Source organism: Topomyia yanbarensis, chromosome 2 (assembly GCF_030247195.1).
Source record: "Topomyia yanbarensis strain Yona2022 chromosome 2, ASM3024719v1, whole genome shotgun sequence".
In the NCBI taxonomy this organism is placed as follows: domain Eukaryota; kingdom Metazoa; phylum Arthropoda; class Insecta; order Diptera; family Culicidae; genus Topomyia; species Topomyia yanbarensis.
The window spans coordinates 199,962,200-199,983,761 of NC_080671.1; the positions used below are offsets into that span (position 1 = coordinate 199,962,200).

A 21,562-nucleotide genomic window follows, 5' to 3' on the forward strand; every position below is an offset into this window, starting at 1 on the left:
TCCTCATTTGGACGCAGTTGTAGTACATTTGGAGGGTTATCAGCCTTTTGTACAAAAAGTATGCCATAATCCTCCAATGCGCCAAAACTTGCCAGATTAGGCGTTCGCCGCCATTTTGGTCACATGGTATCTCCTAGCGGGTCGAAATTAACACTGGATGTTTAAAATAAGTGTGCCTAGAGTATGACGTTTAGTATGGTGCTTTGCACAGGGTTGCATTTTTGTTTTAATGCTGGAAGCGTTGTCCAAATTTCATTCCGCATACGTTAGAAAGCACATTCCATATTTCCTGGGGGAATTTGAAAGCTCCTGCGTGGTTTGTCTGTAAGGTCGTACAAGATTACCTTAGTTTGGGTGTCCTTGCATTGATCCATCCCAGGTAATGAAGAAGCGGACTCTTCAGCTAAAAAGGGCGCTTTAGAAGGTGCCATCTACGAAAGACCAATCTGCTCCAATGAATTTTTCAGTTTCTCTCGTCGCTCGAAAACCTTGTAGTAAAAGAGAGTTAGGACTGGGCCGGGATTTCATTCGTGTGATGTCTCGGATCATGTCCAATCACTACGCGTTAGATGCTCATCTCCTACGTTTTACCAGATCTCAACTGTTGGATTTCCTTCGGGTCCGAGGAAGATCACCCAATGTCCCGGTTCGAGATGTACTGGCAAGCCGCAATCTCCTGTATATGTCCGTCATATACATCTTCCTAAAAACCGTCAATAAACAGGTTTAACCACCAACGATGATTTGGTGCGACTTCAAGCTGAAACGAAGCATCTCTGCAAAAGACAGTTCAAGTCTGCAATCCTTACCGTTGATTTCCTGATACCGGAAACTGAAAAATAATATCTTTCTCCCCCTGTCAGCTTTGTCCACCCTCTCTCCCCTGTCTCTGATATCACCCTCTCCCCTCCTGAATATGTGCCCAAAACTTATTAACTCCCCCCCCCCTCACTGTCTTTTCTAGTTTTAGTTGTCAAATATATAATCTCGTTAAGAAATGCCCAACAGTACTACCACTCATTGTGACAAAACTAGTTTTAGTTCGTTAATTCTTGTAATTTTTTTATATATTATGTTCTATTTGATTATATTGTTTTGTTTGCATTACATTTCTAATTTAGTATATTGGGTGTTCAGCCACAAGTGGTGACTTTTCATCCCTATTGTTTACATGATTCAGTTAATTATTATTAAGTTATAATATGCTTTCGCAGTTAAGTATTTTTGTTAGTAGGATGTTTTTAACCTAGTTGTCTTCTCAATAAAGAGCTAAAAAAATCTTATAAACTAACTTATAAACTATAAAGAGAGCTAAACGTTGCAATTGAAGATTGCAACGATTTTTGTCGGAAGTTGCTTATAATACTGTTCGTCATAATTTCTTATGTTTCTATGTTTGCGAGACTGTGCAACTCATTTGTGCTAAACCAGGGAGGACGCTTCAAAATTATTTTCAGAATTTTATTCTGAATTCTTTGAAGCGTTTTCTTCCTAGTAGCACAACAACTTGCCCAGATTGGAACTGCATATAGCATTGCCGGTCTAAATATTTGTTTATAAATTAATAGTTTGTTCTTTAGGCAGAGCCTAGAATTCCTATTTATAAGAGGGTATAAACATTTTATATATTTGTTGCATTTTGTTAGGATTCCTTCAAAGTGACCCTTAAAAGTGAGTTTTTTATCGTAAATCAAACCCAAGTATTTAACTTTATCTGACCACGTTAAATTCAAACCATTAAATTTAATAATATGGTTATTATTTGGTTTAAGAGAAGAAGCTCTGGCTTATGCGGAAACACAATCAATTGTGTTTTTGCCGCATTAGTGGAAATTTTCCATTTTTTCAGGTAATCATTGAAAATATTCAAGTTTCGTTGCAGTCGACTGCAGATAATACGAAGACTCCTACCAGTGGCTGAGATGCTAGTATCATCACAGAAAAGTGACTTTTTACAGCCTGTAGGTAGATTTGGAAGATCAGAGATAAAAATATTATATAGTATTGGTGCGACGCTTGATCCTTGAGGGACGCCTGCTTTAACGGGTAGCGTATTAGATTTACAATTCTGATAAGAAACCTGTAGGGTACGGTTAGTAAGATAATTTTTAAATTATCTTTATTATGTAAATTGGAAAATTGAAATCCCACATTTTGGCAATTAAACCTTTATGCCAAACACTGTCGAAAGCTTTTTCGATGTCTAGAAGAGCAACTCCAGTGGAATAGCCCTCTGAGATATTTGCCTTTATCATGTTAGTTACTCTCACAAGTTGATGAGTAGTTGAATGTCCAATACGAAATCCAAACTGCTCACGAAGAAAAATAGAATTCTCATTGATATGTGACATCATTCTAATTAGGATGATTTTTTCAAATAATTTACTAATAGAAGAGAGTAAGCTAATTGGTCGATAGCTAGATGCTTCTGCTGGGTTTTTATCTGGCTTCAAAATAGGAATAATCTTGGCATTTTTCCATCTTTCAGGGAAGTATGCTAATTCGAAACATTTGTTGAATATTTTGACCAAGTATCTTATGGTGATTTCGGGAAGGTTTTTAAAAAGAATGTTGAAAATTCCATCATAACCTGGAGCTTTCATATTTTTTAACTTTTTCATGATGGATTTGATCTCATCATAGTTTGTTTCAACAATATCGTCTAGAGACAATACTGAAACGTTTTCATATTTTTGTAAGACTTCGGTTTCAATAGGACTCACAACGTTGAGATTAAAATTATGGACGCTCTCAAACTGCTGAGCAAGTTTTCGAGCTTTTTCTTCGTTTGTAAGAAGTATGTGGTCACCTTCCTTCAAAGCTGGAATTGGTTTCTGAGGTTTCTTAAGAACCTTAGAAAGATTCCAGAAAGGTTTAGAATTTGGCTTGATTGGTTCAACCTCTTTCGCGAAATTTTCATTTCTTAAGAGTGTGAATCTATGCTTAATTTCTTTTTGTAGATCCTGATAGATACATTTCATAGCAGGATCACGAGAACGTTGATATTGACGTCTTCGAACATTCTTCAAGCGAATAAGAAGTTGAAGATCGTCGTCAATAATAGGAGTATGAAATTTTTTCTGCGTTGGTAGTGATAATTTTCTAGCATCAACTATAGATATACTTAAATTTTGTAATGCCGTATCAATGGCAGCTTTATTTTGTAAATCAAGGTCATGATTAAAATTATTCTCAATATAAGTTTTGTACCTTTCCCAATTCGCTTTGTGATAATTGAACACTGAGCTAATGGGATTGGAAACAGCTTCTTGAGAAAGTGAAAAAGTTACTTGAAAATGATCAGAATCAAAGTCAGCATGTGTAATCAATTCGCTACAAAGGTGACTTTGATCTGTCAAAACCAAATCAATTGTTGATGGATTCCTTACAGACGAATAGCACGTAGGACCATTCGGGAACAAAATTGAATAATAACCAGCAGAGCAATCATTAAAAAGTAGTTTACCGTTGGAATTGCTTTGAGCATTATTCCAGGCTCGGTGTATGGCGTTAAAATCACCGATTATGAAGAATTTCGACCGATTGCTTGTAAGTTTTTGTATGTCTCACGGTGTATTTATTAGAACAATTTTATGCAAAAAAATTCAGCATCTCTAAAACTTCGGAATATGAAAGAATGGGCTTTCCCCTTACATTTGAAACTAAGATCAAAATAATCCGTCGGGGGGTCCAGAGCAACTTTTTTTTTGAAGTTTTTTTTCGTAACAATATAGGTTTTACTACTGGACATAATTCATATTTCTGAACCCTAGATGGTGCTTTATACATTCGAACAACACTAAAAGTGAGATTTTGATAGAAAATTTAATTGTCTACAAGTTTGTTGACCACTAAAAATTGATCTGAAATCATCCGGAAAAGTTGTTTAAGATTTTAACAAAGTTATATCTAAGATAGTTACACACGAGGCCTAGTGGTTTGGAAATATGTTTTCTCGCACTTATTATATTACCAAAAAAAAAAAAAATAATTGGGTTTAGTGGCATGAAAATATTAGACGGGATTCATTACGTTGACAATTCTAATTGAACTTCTGAAAATTAGGATGTTTGACAGAGTGAGCTATTTGTGCTTTTGGTTTGTAATCATTCCCGATAAGTTTGAAGGGACTACCATTAATCGGAAGGTACCCAAGCAACCAGAAGTTCGGATAATACTTAAAAAGCACACTTTAAAGTTCACGTAAAGTTCTTAGCGAACTTTCAAGCTGCTTAAGCTTTAATGGAACTTGAAAGCTGCTTAAGCCGCTATTAGACCATAAAACGTACTGAAAAATTACTTAAAACGAGAAGCTTGTGCAGCTCCCTTATACGAACTTTTGGTTGCTTGGGTATTGCTTGGTTACAAGGATTTGCTTACATTTATGTTTTGTTACACGGGTGTTTTAGAAAGGACCAAACGTCGTATAATTTGGGTTATGATCGCTTAAGTCAGCTATTATAATTCCGTTCAAGACGAAATGTTGGGACACACCGTTTCTAATTTAGCGCAAACCACAGTAGTAACTGTCCAAATTAGTGGTTAGTGTGAAATGATTTATTCAAATTTTCTCCGCAAAGCATATTGTGGGCAGTTGGATTTTACGGCCATTTCCTATCAATTATGCGAGATATCGTTACTAAATTGATCCTAGATAATGCGATATGTATTACTTTTGAAAACAAAATATGATTTGAGTACAACAATAACCTTAAATACATAGAACTCCTCGAATATATCCCAAAAAAAATTATCTTGATCCAAAAACTCAAAGTTTTTGTTCACTGTTTGTCACATTGAGTTAATTTTGAAAACGGATAATCAGCGTTTTTAACCAAACGTTGCAATGAAATCCGCGAAATATTGCAATGGTGCGTTAAAAGTTTCATTGAGTTTGTTCAAATAAAAGGATGAAGTTCAGGACAAGTCAATTTTATACGAAGATGCTAACAGAGTAGGAGATTCATGTAAGAATAGTTATCAGTCACCCCTGAGAACAATCGAAAAAATGAAAAAGAAGGCATACATAATTGAAAAGGCTGTTTCTGCGGGAGGAATCACTTACCATCATGAAAAAGAATATTAATATCATACTAGTTTGGTCAACACTTATCTAAAACTTCTCATCCCAAAAATATGAATGGTGCCCTGTATCAGGGATTTATAATTTTCAGCTAAAAGATGACTTTCCAAGCCCTCAAATTCCGCTGAATTCACTATTGAACTAAACACAACTATTTGGCAAATAAAAAAAGTGCCTGTGAATTAAAAAACCACCAGGTCTTTTGTGAAACTAACTTAGACTTAGAATTCGTAAAAATATTAAACTACTTTTCGGGATAATTTAAAATCGGTTCTTAATTAGTAACAAAGTTGTAGACAATTAAATAATCTATCAGATTCTCACTTTTAGTGTTGTTCGAATGTCTAAAGCACCATCTAGGGGCAGAAATATGAACTAGTTCCATTGTAAAATCTATGTTTTCACGAAAAAATACTTCAAAAAAAAAGTTGCTCTAGACCCCCCGACGGATTATTTTGATTTTGGTTTCAAATGAAAGGGGAAAGCCCATTCTTTCATATCCTGAAGTTTCAGAGATGCTGAATTTTTTTGCATAAAGTTGTTAAAAAAAGACACCGTGAGTCTCCTTTCAAGAAATTAATTTGCTCGCCAGTGTACTGAAAAGGCAAATAGGCTGCACCAATAAAAATGATACCAAGATTAGTTTCAACTTCGATACCCAAACTCTCGATCACCTTAGTGTCAAGAGACGGCGTAACGGAATGTTTGATCCTGCGATTAACCGCTATTGCGATTCCACCGCCGAATCCAACAATTCGATCAAATCGATGAATAACAAAATTAGAGTTACTCTTCAATTTAATATTTGGTTTTAAAAAAGTTTCGGTCACAACGGCTATATGCACATTATGTATCCTCAAGAAGTTGAAAAATTCGTCTTTGCACGTTTTTAACGAACGAGCATTCCAATTGAATAAATTTAAATGATTATTTAAAGTCATTGTTAAACTTTAATTTCATTACAATTTGGTTAGCAAATTCCCATCCCGCTTGAAAAGCTTCAAACATGGAGGTAGAATTTAACATGGCAATCATCATAGGTAACATAGACTCTTGTAGGTATTTTAATTTTTCTTCCGTTACGCTACCTAGATCCATTGGACTAAAGGAAGGGTTGGGTGCAAACGAGATTGAGGGCGTGGTAGTTGTAGCCGTTATTTTGGCATTGCTACCTGTCACTGAAGCATAAGATGACACACCATTGTAGGATGATGTGACGGAGGTAGAAAAAGTTGTTAATCTATTTTGAATCGGATTAACACGTTTGGGCGTGTTTTCTTGAAGGGTACCTGAAGAAGCAGGTACATTTTTTATTTGTTGTTTGTGTTGTCTAGAACAAGAATTTATAATTTTTTTCTCGAACAGGACAACCCCAGAAATTCGATTTATGATTTTCGCTACAATTAGCGCATTTGAAACTTTTTGTGGTTTTTTTCACCGGACAAGTATCTTTCGTGTGCGATTTATCACCACAGATCATACATGTGGAATCCAAATGACAATTTTTGTGCCCTGCCCAAAGCCTTGGCATCTACGACACTGGGTCAGATTTTGAATTCTGCCCCCATGTCGTCTATAATGTTCCCGCTTTACTCGCACGTGGAACATAAAACGTGCTTTTTCAAATACTTTCAAATTATTAACCTCATTACGGTTAAAATGAAATGAATAAAGCTCCTGGATAATTCCAGAGCGTACTGGCGTGTCATCGCCGGTAGCCGTTCTCTTCATAAGAATAACTTGTGAAGGAGAAAAGCTAAGTAAATTTTTCAATTCGTTGGATATTTCATCCAAACTTTGACCTTGAGGTAGCCCTTTCAAGACAGCCTTGAATAGTCTATCTGTCTTGAAATCATATGAATAAAATTTATATAACCTCTCCGTAAGATACTGGAGTAGTCGTTTGTGGCCAATCAATTCCTCCGCTGTAACTCGACATTCTCCTCTTCGGCCAATCTGAAAAGAGACTTTCACGTCCGGAAGGAACGTCGAAAGCTCAGTTCGAAAGTCGGAGATCATCACTGTTATAGGCGGAGGTGATTGCGTTTTCTTCTCATTGGCATTATGCGCAATGCGAGGAAATTTAGAAATTTCATCAACTTCACATTCGGATAAAACATCGAATGAGTTGCTGCAGTCAATTGAATTTTCGGGTGGAGAAGATACCCTTTTCCGTTTAGCTTTAATTTTTAGCACACGGCCTTTCTGGGAGGACCAGGCATGTTAGAAGAATTAAATATTTCCTTAGGCTGAATTGTTCTTGAAAAATGTTTTAGTCTTGAAAAAGACTGATTGAGTAGAAAAAGTAGGTAGTCTTGAAAAAGACTAATTGTCGAAAAAATATAGGTAGTCTTGAGAAAGACTGATCGAGCGAAAATATAAGTAGCCTTGAGAAAGACTGTTGCTGTTGAAAAACTCTAGGTAAACCAGGAGCTATCAAGATTTGTGACCGGTTCGAACGAAGGTTCAAGCCGGTATGAGTTCTTGTAATCGTGACGACAGCCTTTAAGTTTTAAGTAACCAAATGTGGGAACGGTAATGAGCCTATTTTCACCTTATTTCTATTATCAGCATACCCAAACTATGGTATGCGATTCGAGTTTTCATTGCGCACAACCTTTTTCATTGCCTTATCTATGACATTGCTGTGGATATGATATGCGTTATATTACATTTTTAGTAATATAAATATTACATTGTAATTATATAAGTTTACTATACTAAATAGAATAGATTGTATTATTTTCTGCAGTTGCATATCATCTGCTCGAAGAACGCAGAATTAATATAGCGCAAATGCTCGCTGATCCATCTCATAAATCATATATTAGAATTATATCATTTTTTATAGATATTTCATAATATCTCTAAATTCTTCTCTCTATAGCGTCCAGTGTATTTAAAATTATTTTTCACATATTTTACTTACAGGTTTCTTCTGTTTTTCATGTTCAAACGGTATAATACTTGTCAGTTTCTGTGTACTTGTAAATAAATGGTAAGCGGTCGAGCTCTTACAATTCTTCGTTACATTTCTGTTCCGAAACGATGCCCTCTGTTAGATAATTAGTACAAGAAAAAAATGCAAATTTTCACCGTTTGTGACTTACTTTGTAATATTATAGCACTAAAGCAGTCCCTTGTTGTTTCTTTATTCACAGATAGCCAGAACATTTGGTGCTTAGAGATTGATTTACCAGACAACATTGTTGTCTCCTATCGCTATTTGATTTGTTCGATAGATCCCAATAGTGAAAATGTGCACGTGCGCCGTTTTGAAACCCATATCACTCCACGGGCAATCCCAGTGAATAGTACGCCTGATATGGATTCAAAAATCGATACGCTGGGCGATATAGACGGGACGATCAAACTAGACAAAGGTTGGCTCACAACTGAGACAATAATACAGTTCAAATTTTTCGACAACCCTTTTTTGGTAAAGGAGCGCATTAAAAATCGATTGCTGCATGTTAAAGTAGGCATTTGACAACCAATACGAAATAAATTCTAAAGCTTCATTAATCATTTCTTTGTAGATCACACCGATGAACCTGCGCATAAATGCCGAATCCCAAAATATGACGAGTTCTCATGAGGATTCATTGTCCAATGATACACGGGAAAATGGAACTGATCATCAAGCTTACGCATTTACGGAAGTACTATCGTTGCGGAATTCCAACGCATCATTCGAACAGCAGTCCCAGTTTGGATGCCCATATCATCCAGATGATTTCATAGTTTTCAATGTGACTTTAAACGAGCCAGAGAATGTTGCATACCTGGTGGATCTCTATACTTACAGCTCACGATTTAAAGAGAACGAGCCACCGTACCATCTAGGATATCACTATATCTTACCAAATTTTCTAAAAAAATCGGAGGGAATCTTGGAGCTTCCAGTGACTTGTGCAAGTAAACACCGACCTTTAGGAATGATGCGCATTGACTACTTGAAGGTCACCCCATTACTGCCATCCAAATGTAGCCTAGAACGATCGTATATTCGTTACTGGGACAAGCGGTGGACCGGACTGGATGTCGGTCACCGCGGGTCTGGCACTAGCTTTAAAACAAGCGAAGGGAATGTGATACGCGAAAATACGATCGCCTCTCTAAAGAAAGCCGTTGCACACGGTGCTGATATGGTTGAATTTGATGTTCAGCTTAGCAAGGACTTGGTACCTGTTATCTATCATGATTTCGATATTTATGTTTCCCTCAAACGAAAAACCAATCTCGAGACAAACGATATGCTAGAGTTGCCGATGCACGAATTGACGTTAGAGCAGTTGAAGAATCTGAAGGTAAATAATTGTTTATCATTTGACATCTAAAACACCAAACAATTGCATCCATATCAAAAGCAGACAGATTGCATACACATGTAACATTAATGCTCCCTCGAGCGCAGGTATACCATGTCGTTGAAGGTAGAAATAGAGAACCAAAGTTCTTTGATGAAGATCTTGATGAACATCAGCCTTTTCCTCAGCTGTCCGATGCGCTGGATTTGATTGATCCTAGTTGTGGTTTTAATATCGAAATTAAGTGGTCTCAAAAATTGAAAGACGGCAAAATGGAATCTGAATTACATTTTGATTCGAATCTATACGTTGATTGTATTTTGAAAGTCGTTCTAGAAAAGGCTGGTAGTCGGCGAATTGTATTCTCCTGTTTCGATGCAGATATTTGCACAATGTTGCGTTTCAAGCAGAATCTGTACCCGGTGATGTTCCTTACTCTGGGCGTTACTAGTAGATATCCAAGCTACCACGACCCGCGATGTAACTCGATCGAGATGGCAGTTAGAAATGCTTGTGCAACCGAACTACTGGGCATCGTGGCACATACCGAAGATCTGTTGCGCGATCAGACTCAGGTTTATTTTCATTTTTCTTTGGTTACATTGTGTTTTAAGAATCTTTTTTACAAACAGGTGAATCTAGCAACAGAGAAAGGATTAATTATTTTCTGTTGGGGTGACGACAACAATTGTAAAGATACAATTAAGCATTTGAAAAGTCTAGGCATCCATGCTATCATATACGACAAGATGGACATCTATTCTGATAAAGCCGTCAAGGTAAGCAAGTCTATTGTTCGAACAATTTAGCTATCTATAGTATTGTGTTCAAGTTTGACTGCTTGTTTCACGTTTTGCCTCATTGCATTTGAATGCGTAGGTTTATTTTCTGTTGCGCGGTCGTTTTGTTTTTTTTTTCACATTATCACCAAATGTGTTTATTATTGCCGTAGGAATCATCTGTGTCATGTTCATCCTCAAGAATAATGGGTTTGACGGTATTGGAAACAACATCAAGCATATTCCATTAAATATTTTGAATAAAATTAAATAATAATAACTTCCATTTAATTCTGCTGCTAGAGAAAAATATTTTCATCCATAGTTACAACTGATAAAAAGTTGCTTTAAGATGTTGATTGCAATACTGCCCATGAAAGCATAACAGTCCCATATTGAAAACAGCAAGCCGAGAAAAACGCTGTTCAAGATTTACATTTTCATTGAGTTTTATGGTTGAGACCACCATGTTTTAGTATTTTTTCGACGTTTTCTAAACAAACCTTGAAATCTTATTTGTGCATTGTGATTCAGTAATGATACAGAATACAATCCAACAGAAAACTCATTTTCGACAAAAATCCATATATAGGACTCTTATGCTTTAATGGGCAGAATACGCCTCGATAGTAGAGCGCATCGAGGATACCAGGAGGACCTATTCAGCCTACTATATGATATGCTTCTATCCTGATATACTATCACCGTCTAAAACAAACGTCATCTCATAAAAACCAGAAAAAATGTTAACTAACACTAGAGGTACTTGGTGTTCGTAGTTATACCGATAGTTTTCGATGTGCTAGTGTGAATTTGTCATATGTTAGTCGTATCTATGTATGGGAAATGCGAAATGGTGCTTTACAGTCGACCTCCGTGTAATATGGTCCACTCTCAAGTGTCGATTCATCTGATTTTGTTTATGAATGTTGGGTTGGGGGAGTGGATGCATAGCTGGCATAGATGATTAATCACATTAGAATCCGACACTAACTTAATGACACGACTTAGCTAGCTGTTAGATTTTGAAATATAGCTTGAAAATGGTTAGACTGTGTTTGGTTCGATCTCCGCCATTTGTTGTATCACACAAATAAAAAAAAATGGACGCATCGGAGCTCGAGAGTAAAGAATTGGAGTTCAAGACGCTAGGTTGAGACGATTTGGGCGATATAAAAATGTAAATACAATTTGATTTGTGCAATGCGGTCGTGAGTGCTTTCATATCTGCGAAAATTATTTATTAATGGGGTAATACCTATGAACCTAATATTCTTGTTATTATTCCAGAAAATTGATACATTGTCGAAATTTTGAAATTTATCGAACGTGGGGAAGTAGAGGAGCTAAAATACCATTTTTTAAGCGGAAAGGTTGGAAAAGTTGTCATTTAGGAGTTGTGATTACGCAAATTTAAGAATATAGCTTCAAAACCAAAAATCTAGAATCTACGTTTTAACTATAACGAGGTGCAAAGATTTCGCGTGGGCTTCTAATTCAACTCACAATCTAATGCAAAGTTTAAAAAATCTGAAATCACTTAAAATTCGTGATATATTTTTCGGAAATCTTGAGCGATAGAGGAAAAAACAAAAAAATCAAGATATTAGTATTAATTACACCTTTTTTGAAAACAAAAAAAAAGTTTTTTGATTTAAATAGATTTTTTCATTGTTTTAAAAACAAAAGCATACTTTAACTAACAAATAACAGACTTTGTTTCTAAGGAAAGATATGATAGATTCAAACAAAATTATTATTGAATCTACGCAAAGTCCTATGAAGACTTGTTAGTAGAAACAACAACCATTTTTTTGGAATCTAATAACAAATATTTTCGAATCTAAAAAAATGCAAATGCAAGACCTTGATTCAAAAATATATGTTTTTGATTACTAAGCGAAATATTTTGGAATTTAATATACATTTTTCTGCGTGTATACGCAACAAATTCTTCAAACATAAAATTTCTCAGTAAAAACATGTTACGTAACGTTCTAATTTACTCCCCCTCCTATGGGGATGTGGATGTTACAACCAATGTTGCAAATGTTCTTCACCAAACTAGCTCATTCGTTCATCCTCAATGCGATATTCGTTGTGTTATTCACCCATGCCTCGAATAACGCTACCCCGTTCGCCACACGATACCCGATCAGAAAGAAATAACAAAATTATTACAGACTGAGTTACTTTGTTACGATAACAAGTTGTGTTATAACTTTGGTCTCGTTAGTTGGTAAAATAACAGAAAACATAACAGAAATTCTTCTAGTATATATCAAAAATATGACAACCTGTGATAGGCTTCTATCAGAATTATAACAAATTTTGTTAGGTTCTCCCACTGCCAATATAGGTTTTATTACCTATTGTATAGTATCAACGAATTTAGCGTGCAAGTCTAAAAATAGAATAGAATAGAATACAAAAATATAGCATACATTAAGGCGTTTTCGTTTGGCAGCAAAAAGCTTCATATAGCAAAAGCTTTTTATAGTTTGGTCAAATGATTGCATACATGCTGGCTGATTGTTATTACGAATATATGACACGCTGATGGTTATTTGTGGATTATAGGGATTTGAACCTGGGTATTCTGAGTTTTATGTGAATGTTTCCTGCATGAACCAACAACGTTGCTTTCGACTGATGTTTAATGGTAGCATAATATTCCTCGAATCCGTCAAGGGCAAAACGATTATAGATGCATCTTGTTTCCAGAACGCACACATTGAACTTTGCCAAAGCCTACGAACTGTTTGTTTTCCTTGTGCCATACACTTTGTTTTCATGCAGTTTTACTCACTACTACAGCTGCCTATATTACGATAGACTGGATAGCTTTATAATGTCTTTTCAGATTGGGAATGTGGGGCTATTTTTAAATTCTGAATAGTGCACTTCGGTGCTTCTCTTGTACGTTAACATGATTTACACGATTTTTAGAAATAATGTCGATGCGATATGGTAACATTGAGCGGATAAGTTACCTACATTATTTTACGGAGAATACGACATAGATTCAAAGAAACATATACCAAAGTTTTGAGGCTTGCATTTTGAGATTTCAAGTAAAGTCGTTTTCGGGGTTTTCTTATTGGCATTTTTTATATGGGGAAGATTAAGCAAACCAGTACAATAATCTCATATCTAATAAATTCGTAGAAATACAATTTTTTACAATAGTTCAATCTATCTGCGAATATTATAACAGATAATCATAAAAGTCGAAAAATTGTTGAGGATTCTTCGGTGTGACAAGTTTTGGAATATTTCATGTTTTCAAAAATACATTTTCTTTTCTAAATTTGTTTAGTTTTAAGGAGGAAATTATTCAATATTTTTACATTAAAGTTTTTAGCTATTTCAAGCACTATCTAAAACATATTTAAATTGTAACAGCAAACAATAATACCACCTGGGATATGTATATATTCAGAGATTTCTAGGCCATTTTGGAATATTGATAGCTTTATGCAGCATACTCACAAATATAAATTTTAATCGACAATTTGAACAGGTCGCATTATTCCTATTTTAACTTTCTACAAAATGAATCAAGTATCTTGATTATTACGAAAATTTGTTAGCTCGATGTTTTTTTTTAAACGAACGAAGAACCATCGAATACAACGGAAACATTAGTACATATGCGCATTCAAAGCAATTGTCAGTTCATTGTAAGTGTCAAACTGTCTTAGGTGGAATGAAAAGATACAACAATCTCAAACTCAACTATTTTTATGCGGGAGTTTAAATAAAAAAATTACAATGCTTTGGTAACTCGAACGCACAAAATAAGATACCCACAAACTGGACAAGTTTCAGTTGTTTATGAAAAACCCGCATAAATTGGAGAAATCGGACTGAAGATCCTCGAAGATCCTCAAAATGCATAACGGTTTTGTGCAAATCAGTGTATATCAAACAGTTGTTTAAGTTCTGAAAATTCGTTTTCGCAATATGCACAATTAATTAAAAGGAAAATTATTTATATAATTATTTGACTAAACCACAACAAATAGTTTAAAAATGCTTTTTTATTTGAATCCGCGTTTCTTTATTTCATCTGGAGTGCTTGATACTTCCTGAATCTTCTTTAAAATAAGTTTTATATGAAAATTATAGTCTTTAGAATAGCTTGTTGATAACTTTACGATTCCAAAACTTTTTGAATAAAGTTGAATATATACGCATAAAAAGAGACTTCAGCGTATTAACAAATAGACAATCATTTGTATAATATAACAATCATTCACAGCTGATTGATTGATTTGTTTATTGGGGCTTTAACCAACTGGTCATTTGCCCCTTTACAATTTAGAGTTAGCAATCAATGATAATAGTGGAAGAATATGTAATATATTATAACACCATCGTTATATGCGTACATTAAAATCATATTAGCAGTTCAATGATATCACCAGAAGATATAATCTTGATATAAGTTTGCTTGCCTTGCTGATTGGGATATCACAAAAATAACACAGTGAGTAATAAATATCAACATGAGATATAAATTTGATAGCTTTCTGTTATGTCGTTCTGATCGGGCGAGGGCACCGAATCAGATTTTTGTTTTTCACAACACTCTTCAAGTCTCCCGAATGGGGGAGCAAAAAATAATATTTGCGTTATCTATATTACACCCACTAAAAACGGTTCATTTTACTGCTTAAGGTTGGACAGAGAATGTGCACAATTCGCAAACGAAAAAAACAGTTTTTTTCCACACCGTATGTCAGATCTTCATAAAAATCAATCAGCGTATGTAGAATGTTGTTACAGTACTGCTGATTGATTTTTATGAAGATCTGACATACGGTGTGGAAAAAAACTGCTTTTTTCGTTTGCGAATTTTACCCTTTCTCTGTCCAACCTTAAGATATGTTATTTTTAAGGTTCAAGTTACCTTTTTTAAGCATGTGTTAGAATTGAACGCTTGGTAGTGTGGGTAGGAAAATTTGTGTTCAGCTTTGCCACCGGATTATCCATTTAAACCTTTTTAAAACTCTAAAAGAAGAATATCAGTTGATTTATTAGATCATCACGATTCAATTCATGCAAAATACCTGCTGGAAAAACCATCGGCTTAGCTAAACGGTGCTTTTGAAAAAGTGGCTGTGGTTTTTTCATTGCGCAGTTGTGGTGCGTACCCCAGCTCGGTGTGGTAGTGTGATAAAAAATCACAGCCACTTTTTCAAAAGCACCATCCAGCTAAGCCGATGGTTTTTCCAGCAGGTATTTTGCATGAATTGAATCGTGATGATCTAATAAATCGACTGATATTCTTCTTTTAGAGTTTTGAAAAGGTTTAAATGGATAATCTGGTGGCAAAGCTGAACACAATTTTTCTTACGCATACTACCAAGCCTTGAGGTAACTTGAGCCTTAAACAGTCGTGCTGATTGAACGATCGTGATAATAGCAGAACATCAGCAATAGATTAAATTACTATGGTATATCACCATGTGCATATTAAAATCAAAACTTCATCCTCATTTTATTTGCCTCATGCCGAATTTTATCACCAGGCATGGATTCAATTTCCTTTGAATGTTTGATAAACAAGGCTTCTATTAAGATTGTTGTATATATGTATAACATATACTGCCTTAATTCAGAATACAAACATATTTCGCCAGTCATCATTCTGCGAAGATGAAATTGTAGTCATCTTCGCCAATAGTTGTAAACGATCATCGCTATGGTGAGAAATGGTTTGCTGATTCGTTCATTCGTTGTTCACTTCATAGCTTCCTCGTGCAGTTCATTCGGTCGCTCGATGAGTAGCAGGCAAGAACGTATGGATAAGGCATTCAGGTGAACAAGGATTGGCCGTCGGCTTCATTCGTGGGTGAATATCAACAGCAACTTGAATATAAGAGCGAAGAACGATATGATACGAATGTAGCTGGTTCATATTCACCGTGCTTCGTTGCAATGAAGATTCTGAAGCAACATAGATAGCGATGACATTTGTATTCACCACTCCGCATCGATTCCGTCCATCGCTGCGTTTACACTCCCTTGCGAACAAGTGAAATATCGACTACGAATATATTTCACTGTGGAATATTTAAAATGATCGGGGAATATGAATATTATTGCTTTTATTCAATTATATAGAAGAAATATGCATGGATTTGCTAAGTATATTAATGTACTTTTGTATACCTACATTTTCATCAGTGAAATATTGATGCAAACAATTTGGTGCGCATCAAGTTCACGTTCATTTTCACCGAGGATCTAAATTGGCCTTTAAGCTGCTGATACTGGTATATTGTCTATCTTTTTGCTTAGCACCACAACAGCAGTAGAAAGTTGTTGGACTTTTGCTGGCAAATCGTTGGCGCTCTGCGACTCTGTCGGGGTGAGTTGACTCTCAGCGATATAGACACGAATGCTTCGACTGTTTAACTCTTCTCTGAATGTAGTGCAGCAAAGCATAGTTTTGCCCCTGGCAAAGGCTTCCTTCATGCCTCTTGTGTTGATGCTGCAACAGGTTTGGCTGATATGCCAAAATGTCACCTGTAGCAGATGAGCGCATAGGCAGAAACTTGCTATGGACGCAATCAAAACAAAATACCTTGCACTTCTGGAGAAATGACACAACCGGCTGATGCAGGATTACAACACCGAGTTTAAAAACATTCAACACACAAAGTATACTGATTTCAACTTAAGATGAATTTGTGGTTAGTTCATATATAAGTAGCGATGTGTACAGTGCATAGCATTTTCAGTTTAAAGTGAACAAAACTATAATCTTTTCTATCACTATTTCATTTTTTTGTATATGAATAGAAAGTGTTTGTTTTATTTTCTGCAACAAACTTGTCTTCGATTATGAGTAGCAATGATTTTTTATAATTAATTTATTTGCAGAGGAGCTTTCATTAGTTCACACGATATATTCATAGTACATTACATATTAACCTAAGTACCAGTTTTATTTACAACACAACACAATTGCTATCTTGGTATTCAAAACAGCTTCAAACGTGGCATACAACCAACATTATCACTTGGCTAATACTATCAGAGTGTGCCCACTAGCTTTTGATCATAAATAAAATGCCCATAAACATACAGCACTTTTACCAGTGTCAGTTTCTTGTTTTTTTTATATGTTATCAATCTCATATGGATAATATTGTTTTAATGGTGTTTAGAAATCTCAATTCTATATTGTGCTATTCTCAAGTGACGTAATACGATCATGACTGAACCATCAAGTATGATCATTGCGCTACGAGACAGAAGAACTCCAACTGCTATAGAACATTTTTGAGATCCACGAAACAGATTGATCAAGAAGCAAATCACTTAGGGGATTTTCGATTGATTGACACCGGTGTAGTGGATTGTACTGGTTTTGCACTTTCTAGCAGAAGTGTCAATGGAACATACCCAGTTTTCTGCACTTCTGCTAGAAAGTGCAAAAACGGTGCAGTTTCAGTGCACTCCACTACACCAGTGTCAATCAATCGAAAACCCCATTAATATAGCTTAGTTTTTCATGGTTTTGTCAAAAAGTATACGACATTTCACAAGCAGTCTTGTTTTTTTCTTCAATGTGTTTCATATAATGCATAATTATCGTCATTGAATCCATCGTTTTTGAAACTTTGATCATTGAACAATTTGAATCTAAAGAGGTTTTAATCCCCTTTGTGCGACTCCATTCTTTTCTTTTATTTTTTTCTACGTATCGTGTCATTGCAGATGGAGGGTGATACCGGAGCTTCTGGCCAATAATCATGCTAAGTTTATTTATATGTACCCGTTGATGTATCACATTGATTGTCTAGTATACGATCGAGTTTTTTTCCGCAGTAAGCCAAAGAGCAGAAAAGGGGGTAGAACAATTTGAATCTTTTGTTTCTCACTACAGCAATGTTTCGAATATATCACGCTTATATATCCATATATGTATGCATATATGTGTATATACATATACGGGGCATTCCGCGTCAGATTTACAACCAAAATTTTAATCACTTCCGAAATTTTTTGTTGCATTCTTTAGCTAGAAATAATTGACAAGTATTTTTTTGTTTTGGCTGAATATGAAGTTTATAAAATTGAACATTTTTCAATCACTGATAACTCAGAAACGATATGCAAAAATATTAAATAAAAACTGTTGCATTTTCAAATGAGCTACCGCAACAATATCACAATTTTTTGTGATATACCTTATGAAATCTGCAATTATTTGAAACAAATTGAATTTTTTAATGCTGGACCAATTTTTTACTTATTTTCTTTAAATATTAAGAATGTTTAAAAGATTGTGTAAAAATTTGGGAGTGGATATCAAAATACTTTGCGAGATATTAATCTTAATCTACTTATACTAACTAATACATGTAAATGTTAAAGCTAATTCTCCTATCTGATAGCTAACTTAATTCTGCGGGCGTGGCTTAGAAAGCTCGCCATGATTATTTCCTACGTCTAAAGTTATATCTTTGGCTGTCTCGCCTGTGTGTGTATTTGTTTATAGAGAGAGGAGGGGCTAAGTCGGATTGTCTATTCTCTTGCGTCATGTTCTCGCAATCGGGTTATTTTCTCTCGTAGTTTACTTCGGTATTTTGAGCTGTACTGGCTATCTGACCTTGATGCCTTAGACTGTGCTGACTGTCATAATGTGTGTCGATACTATGTTTGTTGTTTTCGTAAATACTTGGGTCAGCTTTTTGTCAAGTGCGGAAGGCTAATTTATTATCGTCAATGGTTTGAGGTTTGTTCTTGTTTTTGGGCTCAAGTTTGTGTTGTTTTATTGCGTGCTAGAAACGTGGGTATGTTTTGAGATTTGGACGTAAGTTTGGTTCTGTGGCTTGTATGTAGATCAGTTTTTCGGTTTGGATGTAGGTCTGTTTTTGAAGTGCTAAAGATGCAGGTCTGTTTTAGAAATGTGTTTGGTTGATTATTACTAGCTGTGAAAAAACATAGTTGTTTGGTACTGTACATTAGACCTCTCCACATTTTGAAAAAGTTTTGAAATATACATCGGTCAGCTCAAATTTTTGTTCTAGGTGTGAATTTAAGAACTTTCGCCAAAAATGGCTTAATTTGGATCTGATTTAGAGGTGTCTCCAATCAAAAATCGTGTTTTTGCTATGTTTCCGTAGGAAGATCACTTACACTCTGATTTAATAGGCCCTACATGCCCACATATCATCAAAGGTTGATCCTTAGACATATCTTAACATGTTTTATCAGATGAACATATCTTTAATCACAATAGAAAATTTGTGAACTGGATTTTTATATAAAAAAGTATATCAAAACCTAGGAAAATTACTAGTAGGTTTAAAGTAGTTAATAGTAGTTAAAATTTTACACTAACGCCCAGTGATAGGCCTGTTATAATTAAAATATCTCGAAAAATACTTCGAGTTCCATTCTGAAATTTTCACACTATCTTCATAATATAATAATTATACATCAAAAATATTGCTTTCCGGGTGATCTTAAAAAAAATTTGCTTCTAACATTTGCAGAATGCAGGTCATTCCACGTCAGATTTACAACTAAAATTTTAGTTCCCTTCAATTTTGCTTTATTGCATTCTTTATGTTATGTTATCAATCTCATATGGATAATATTGTTTTAATGGTGTTTAGAAATCTCAATTCTATATTGTGCTATTCTCAAGTGACGTAATACGATCATGACTGAACCATCAAGTATGATCATTGCGCTACGAGACAGAAGAACTCCAACTGCTATAGAACATTTTTGAGATCCACGAAACAGATTGATCAAGAAGCAAATCACTTAGGGGATTTTCGATTGATTGACACCGGTGTAGTGGATTGTACTGGTTTTGCACTTTCTAGCAGAAGTGTCAATGGAACATACCCAGTTTTCTGCACTTCTGCTAGAAAGTGCAAAAACGGTGCAGTTTCAGTGCACTCCACTACACCAGTGTCAATCAATCGAAAACCCCATTAATATAGCTTAGTTTTTCATGGTTTTGTCAAAAAGTATACGACATTTCACAAGCAGTCTTGTTTTTTTCTTCAATGTGTGTCATATAATGCATAATTATCGTCATTGAATCCATCGTTTTTGAAACTTTGATCATTGAACAATTTGAATCTAAAGAGGTTTTAATCCCCTTTGTGCGACTCCATTCTTTTCTTTTATTTTTTTCTACGTATCGTGTCATTGCAGATGGAGGGTGATACCGGAGCTTCTGGCCAATAATCATGCTAAGTTTATTTATATGTACCCGTTGATGTATCACATTGATTGTCTAGTATACGATCGAGTTTTTTTCCGCAGTAAGCCAAAGAGCAGAAAAGGGGGTAGAACAATTTGAATCTTTTGTTTCTCACTACAGCAATGTTTCGAATATATCACGCTTATATATCCATATATGTATGCATATATGTGTATATACATATACGGGGCATTCCGCGTCAGATTTACAACCAAAATTTTAATCACTTCCGAAATTTTTTGTTGCATTCTTTAGCTAGAAATAATTGACAAGTATTTTTTTGTTTTGGCTGAATATGAAGTTTATAAAATTGAACATTTTTCAATCACTGATAACTCAGAAACGATATGCAAAAATATTAAATAAAAACTGTTGCATTTTCAAATGAGCTACCGCAACAATATCACAATTTTTTGTGATATACCTTATGAAATCTGCAATTATTTGAAACAAATTGAATTTTTTAATGCTGGACCAATTTTTTACTTATTTTCTTTAAATATTAAGAATGTTTAAAAGATTGTGTAAAAATTTGGGAGTGGATATCAAAATACTTTGCGAGATATTAATCTTAATCTACTTATACTAACTAATACATGTAAATGTTAAAGCTAATTCTCCTATCTGATAGCTAACTTAATTCTGCGGGCGTGGCTTAGAAAGCTCGCCATGATTATTTCCTACGTCTAAAGTTATATCTTTGGCTGTCTCGCCTGTGTGTGTATTTGTTTATAGAGAGAGGAGGGGCTAAGTCGGATTGTCTATTCTCTTGCGTCATGTTCTCGCAATCGGGTTATTTTCTCTCGTAGTTTACTTCGGTATTTTGAGCTGTACTGGCTATCTGACCTTGATGCCTTAGACTGTGCTGACTGTCATAATGTGTGTCGATACTATGTTTGTTGTTTTCGTAAATACTTGGGTCAGCTTTTTGTCAAGTGCGGAAGGCTAATTTATTATCGTCAATGGTTTGAGGTTTGTTCTTGTTTTTGGGCTCAAGTTTGTGTTGTTTTATTGCGTGCTAGAAACGTGGGTATGTTTTGAGATTTGGACGTAAGTTTGGTTCTGTGGCTTGTATGTAGATCAGTTTTTCGGTTTGGATGTAGGTCTGTTTTTGAAGTGCTAAAGATGCAGGTCTGTTTTAGAAATG

General features: G+C 35.1%; 1 protein-coding gene across 4 annotated transcripts in view; it reads left to right on the forward strand.

Moving 5' to 3' along the window:
* Positions 1-21,562, forward strand: part of LOC131682651 (glycerophosphocholine phosphodiesterase GPCPD1) — a 105,040-nt gene that overhangs the window by 81,235 nt on the left and 2,243 nt on the right. The window contains exons 3-7 of one of the 4 annotated variants that reach the window (XR_009304116.1): positions 8,245-8,561; positions 8,623-9,393; positions 9,501-9,968; positions 10,026-10,172; positions 17,907-20,500. Coding sequence is in view for 2 of the 4 variants with exons in the window: in XM_058964306.1 (XP_058820289.1) it covers positions 8,245-8,561; positions 8,623-9,393; positions 9,501-9,968; positions 10,026-10,172 (1,703 nt within the window). In the remaining 2 variants the exon portion in view is untranslated. The remainder of the gene's footprint in view (positions 1-8,244; positions 8,562-8,622; positions 9,394-9,500; positions 9,969-10,025; positions 10,173-17,906; positions 20,501-21,562) is intronic. The other 3 variants (XR_009304117.1, XM_058964306.1, XM_058964307.1) reach the window with 3 other exon arrangements.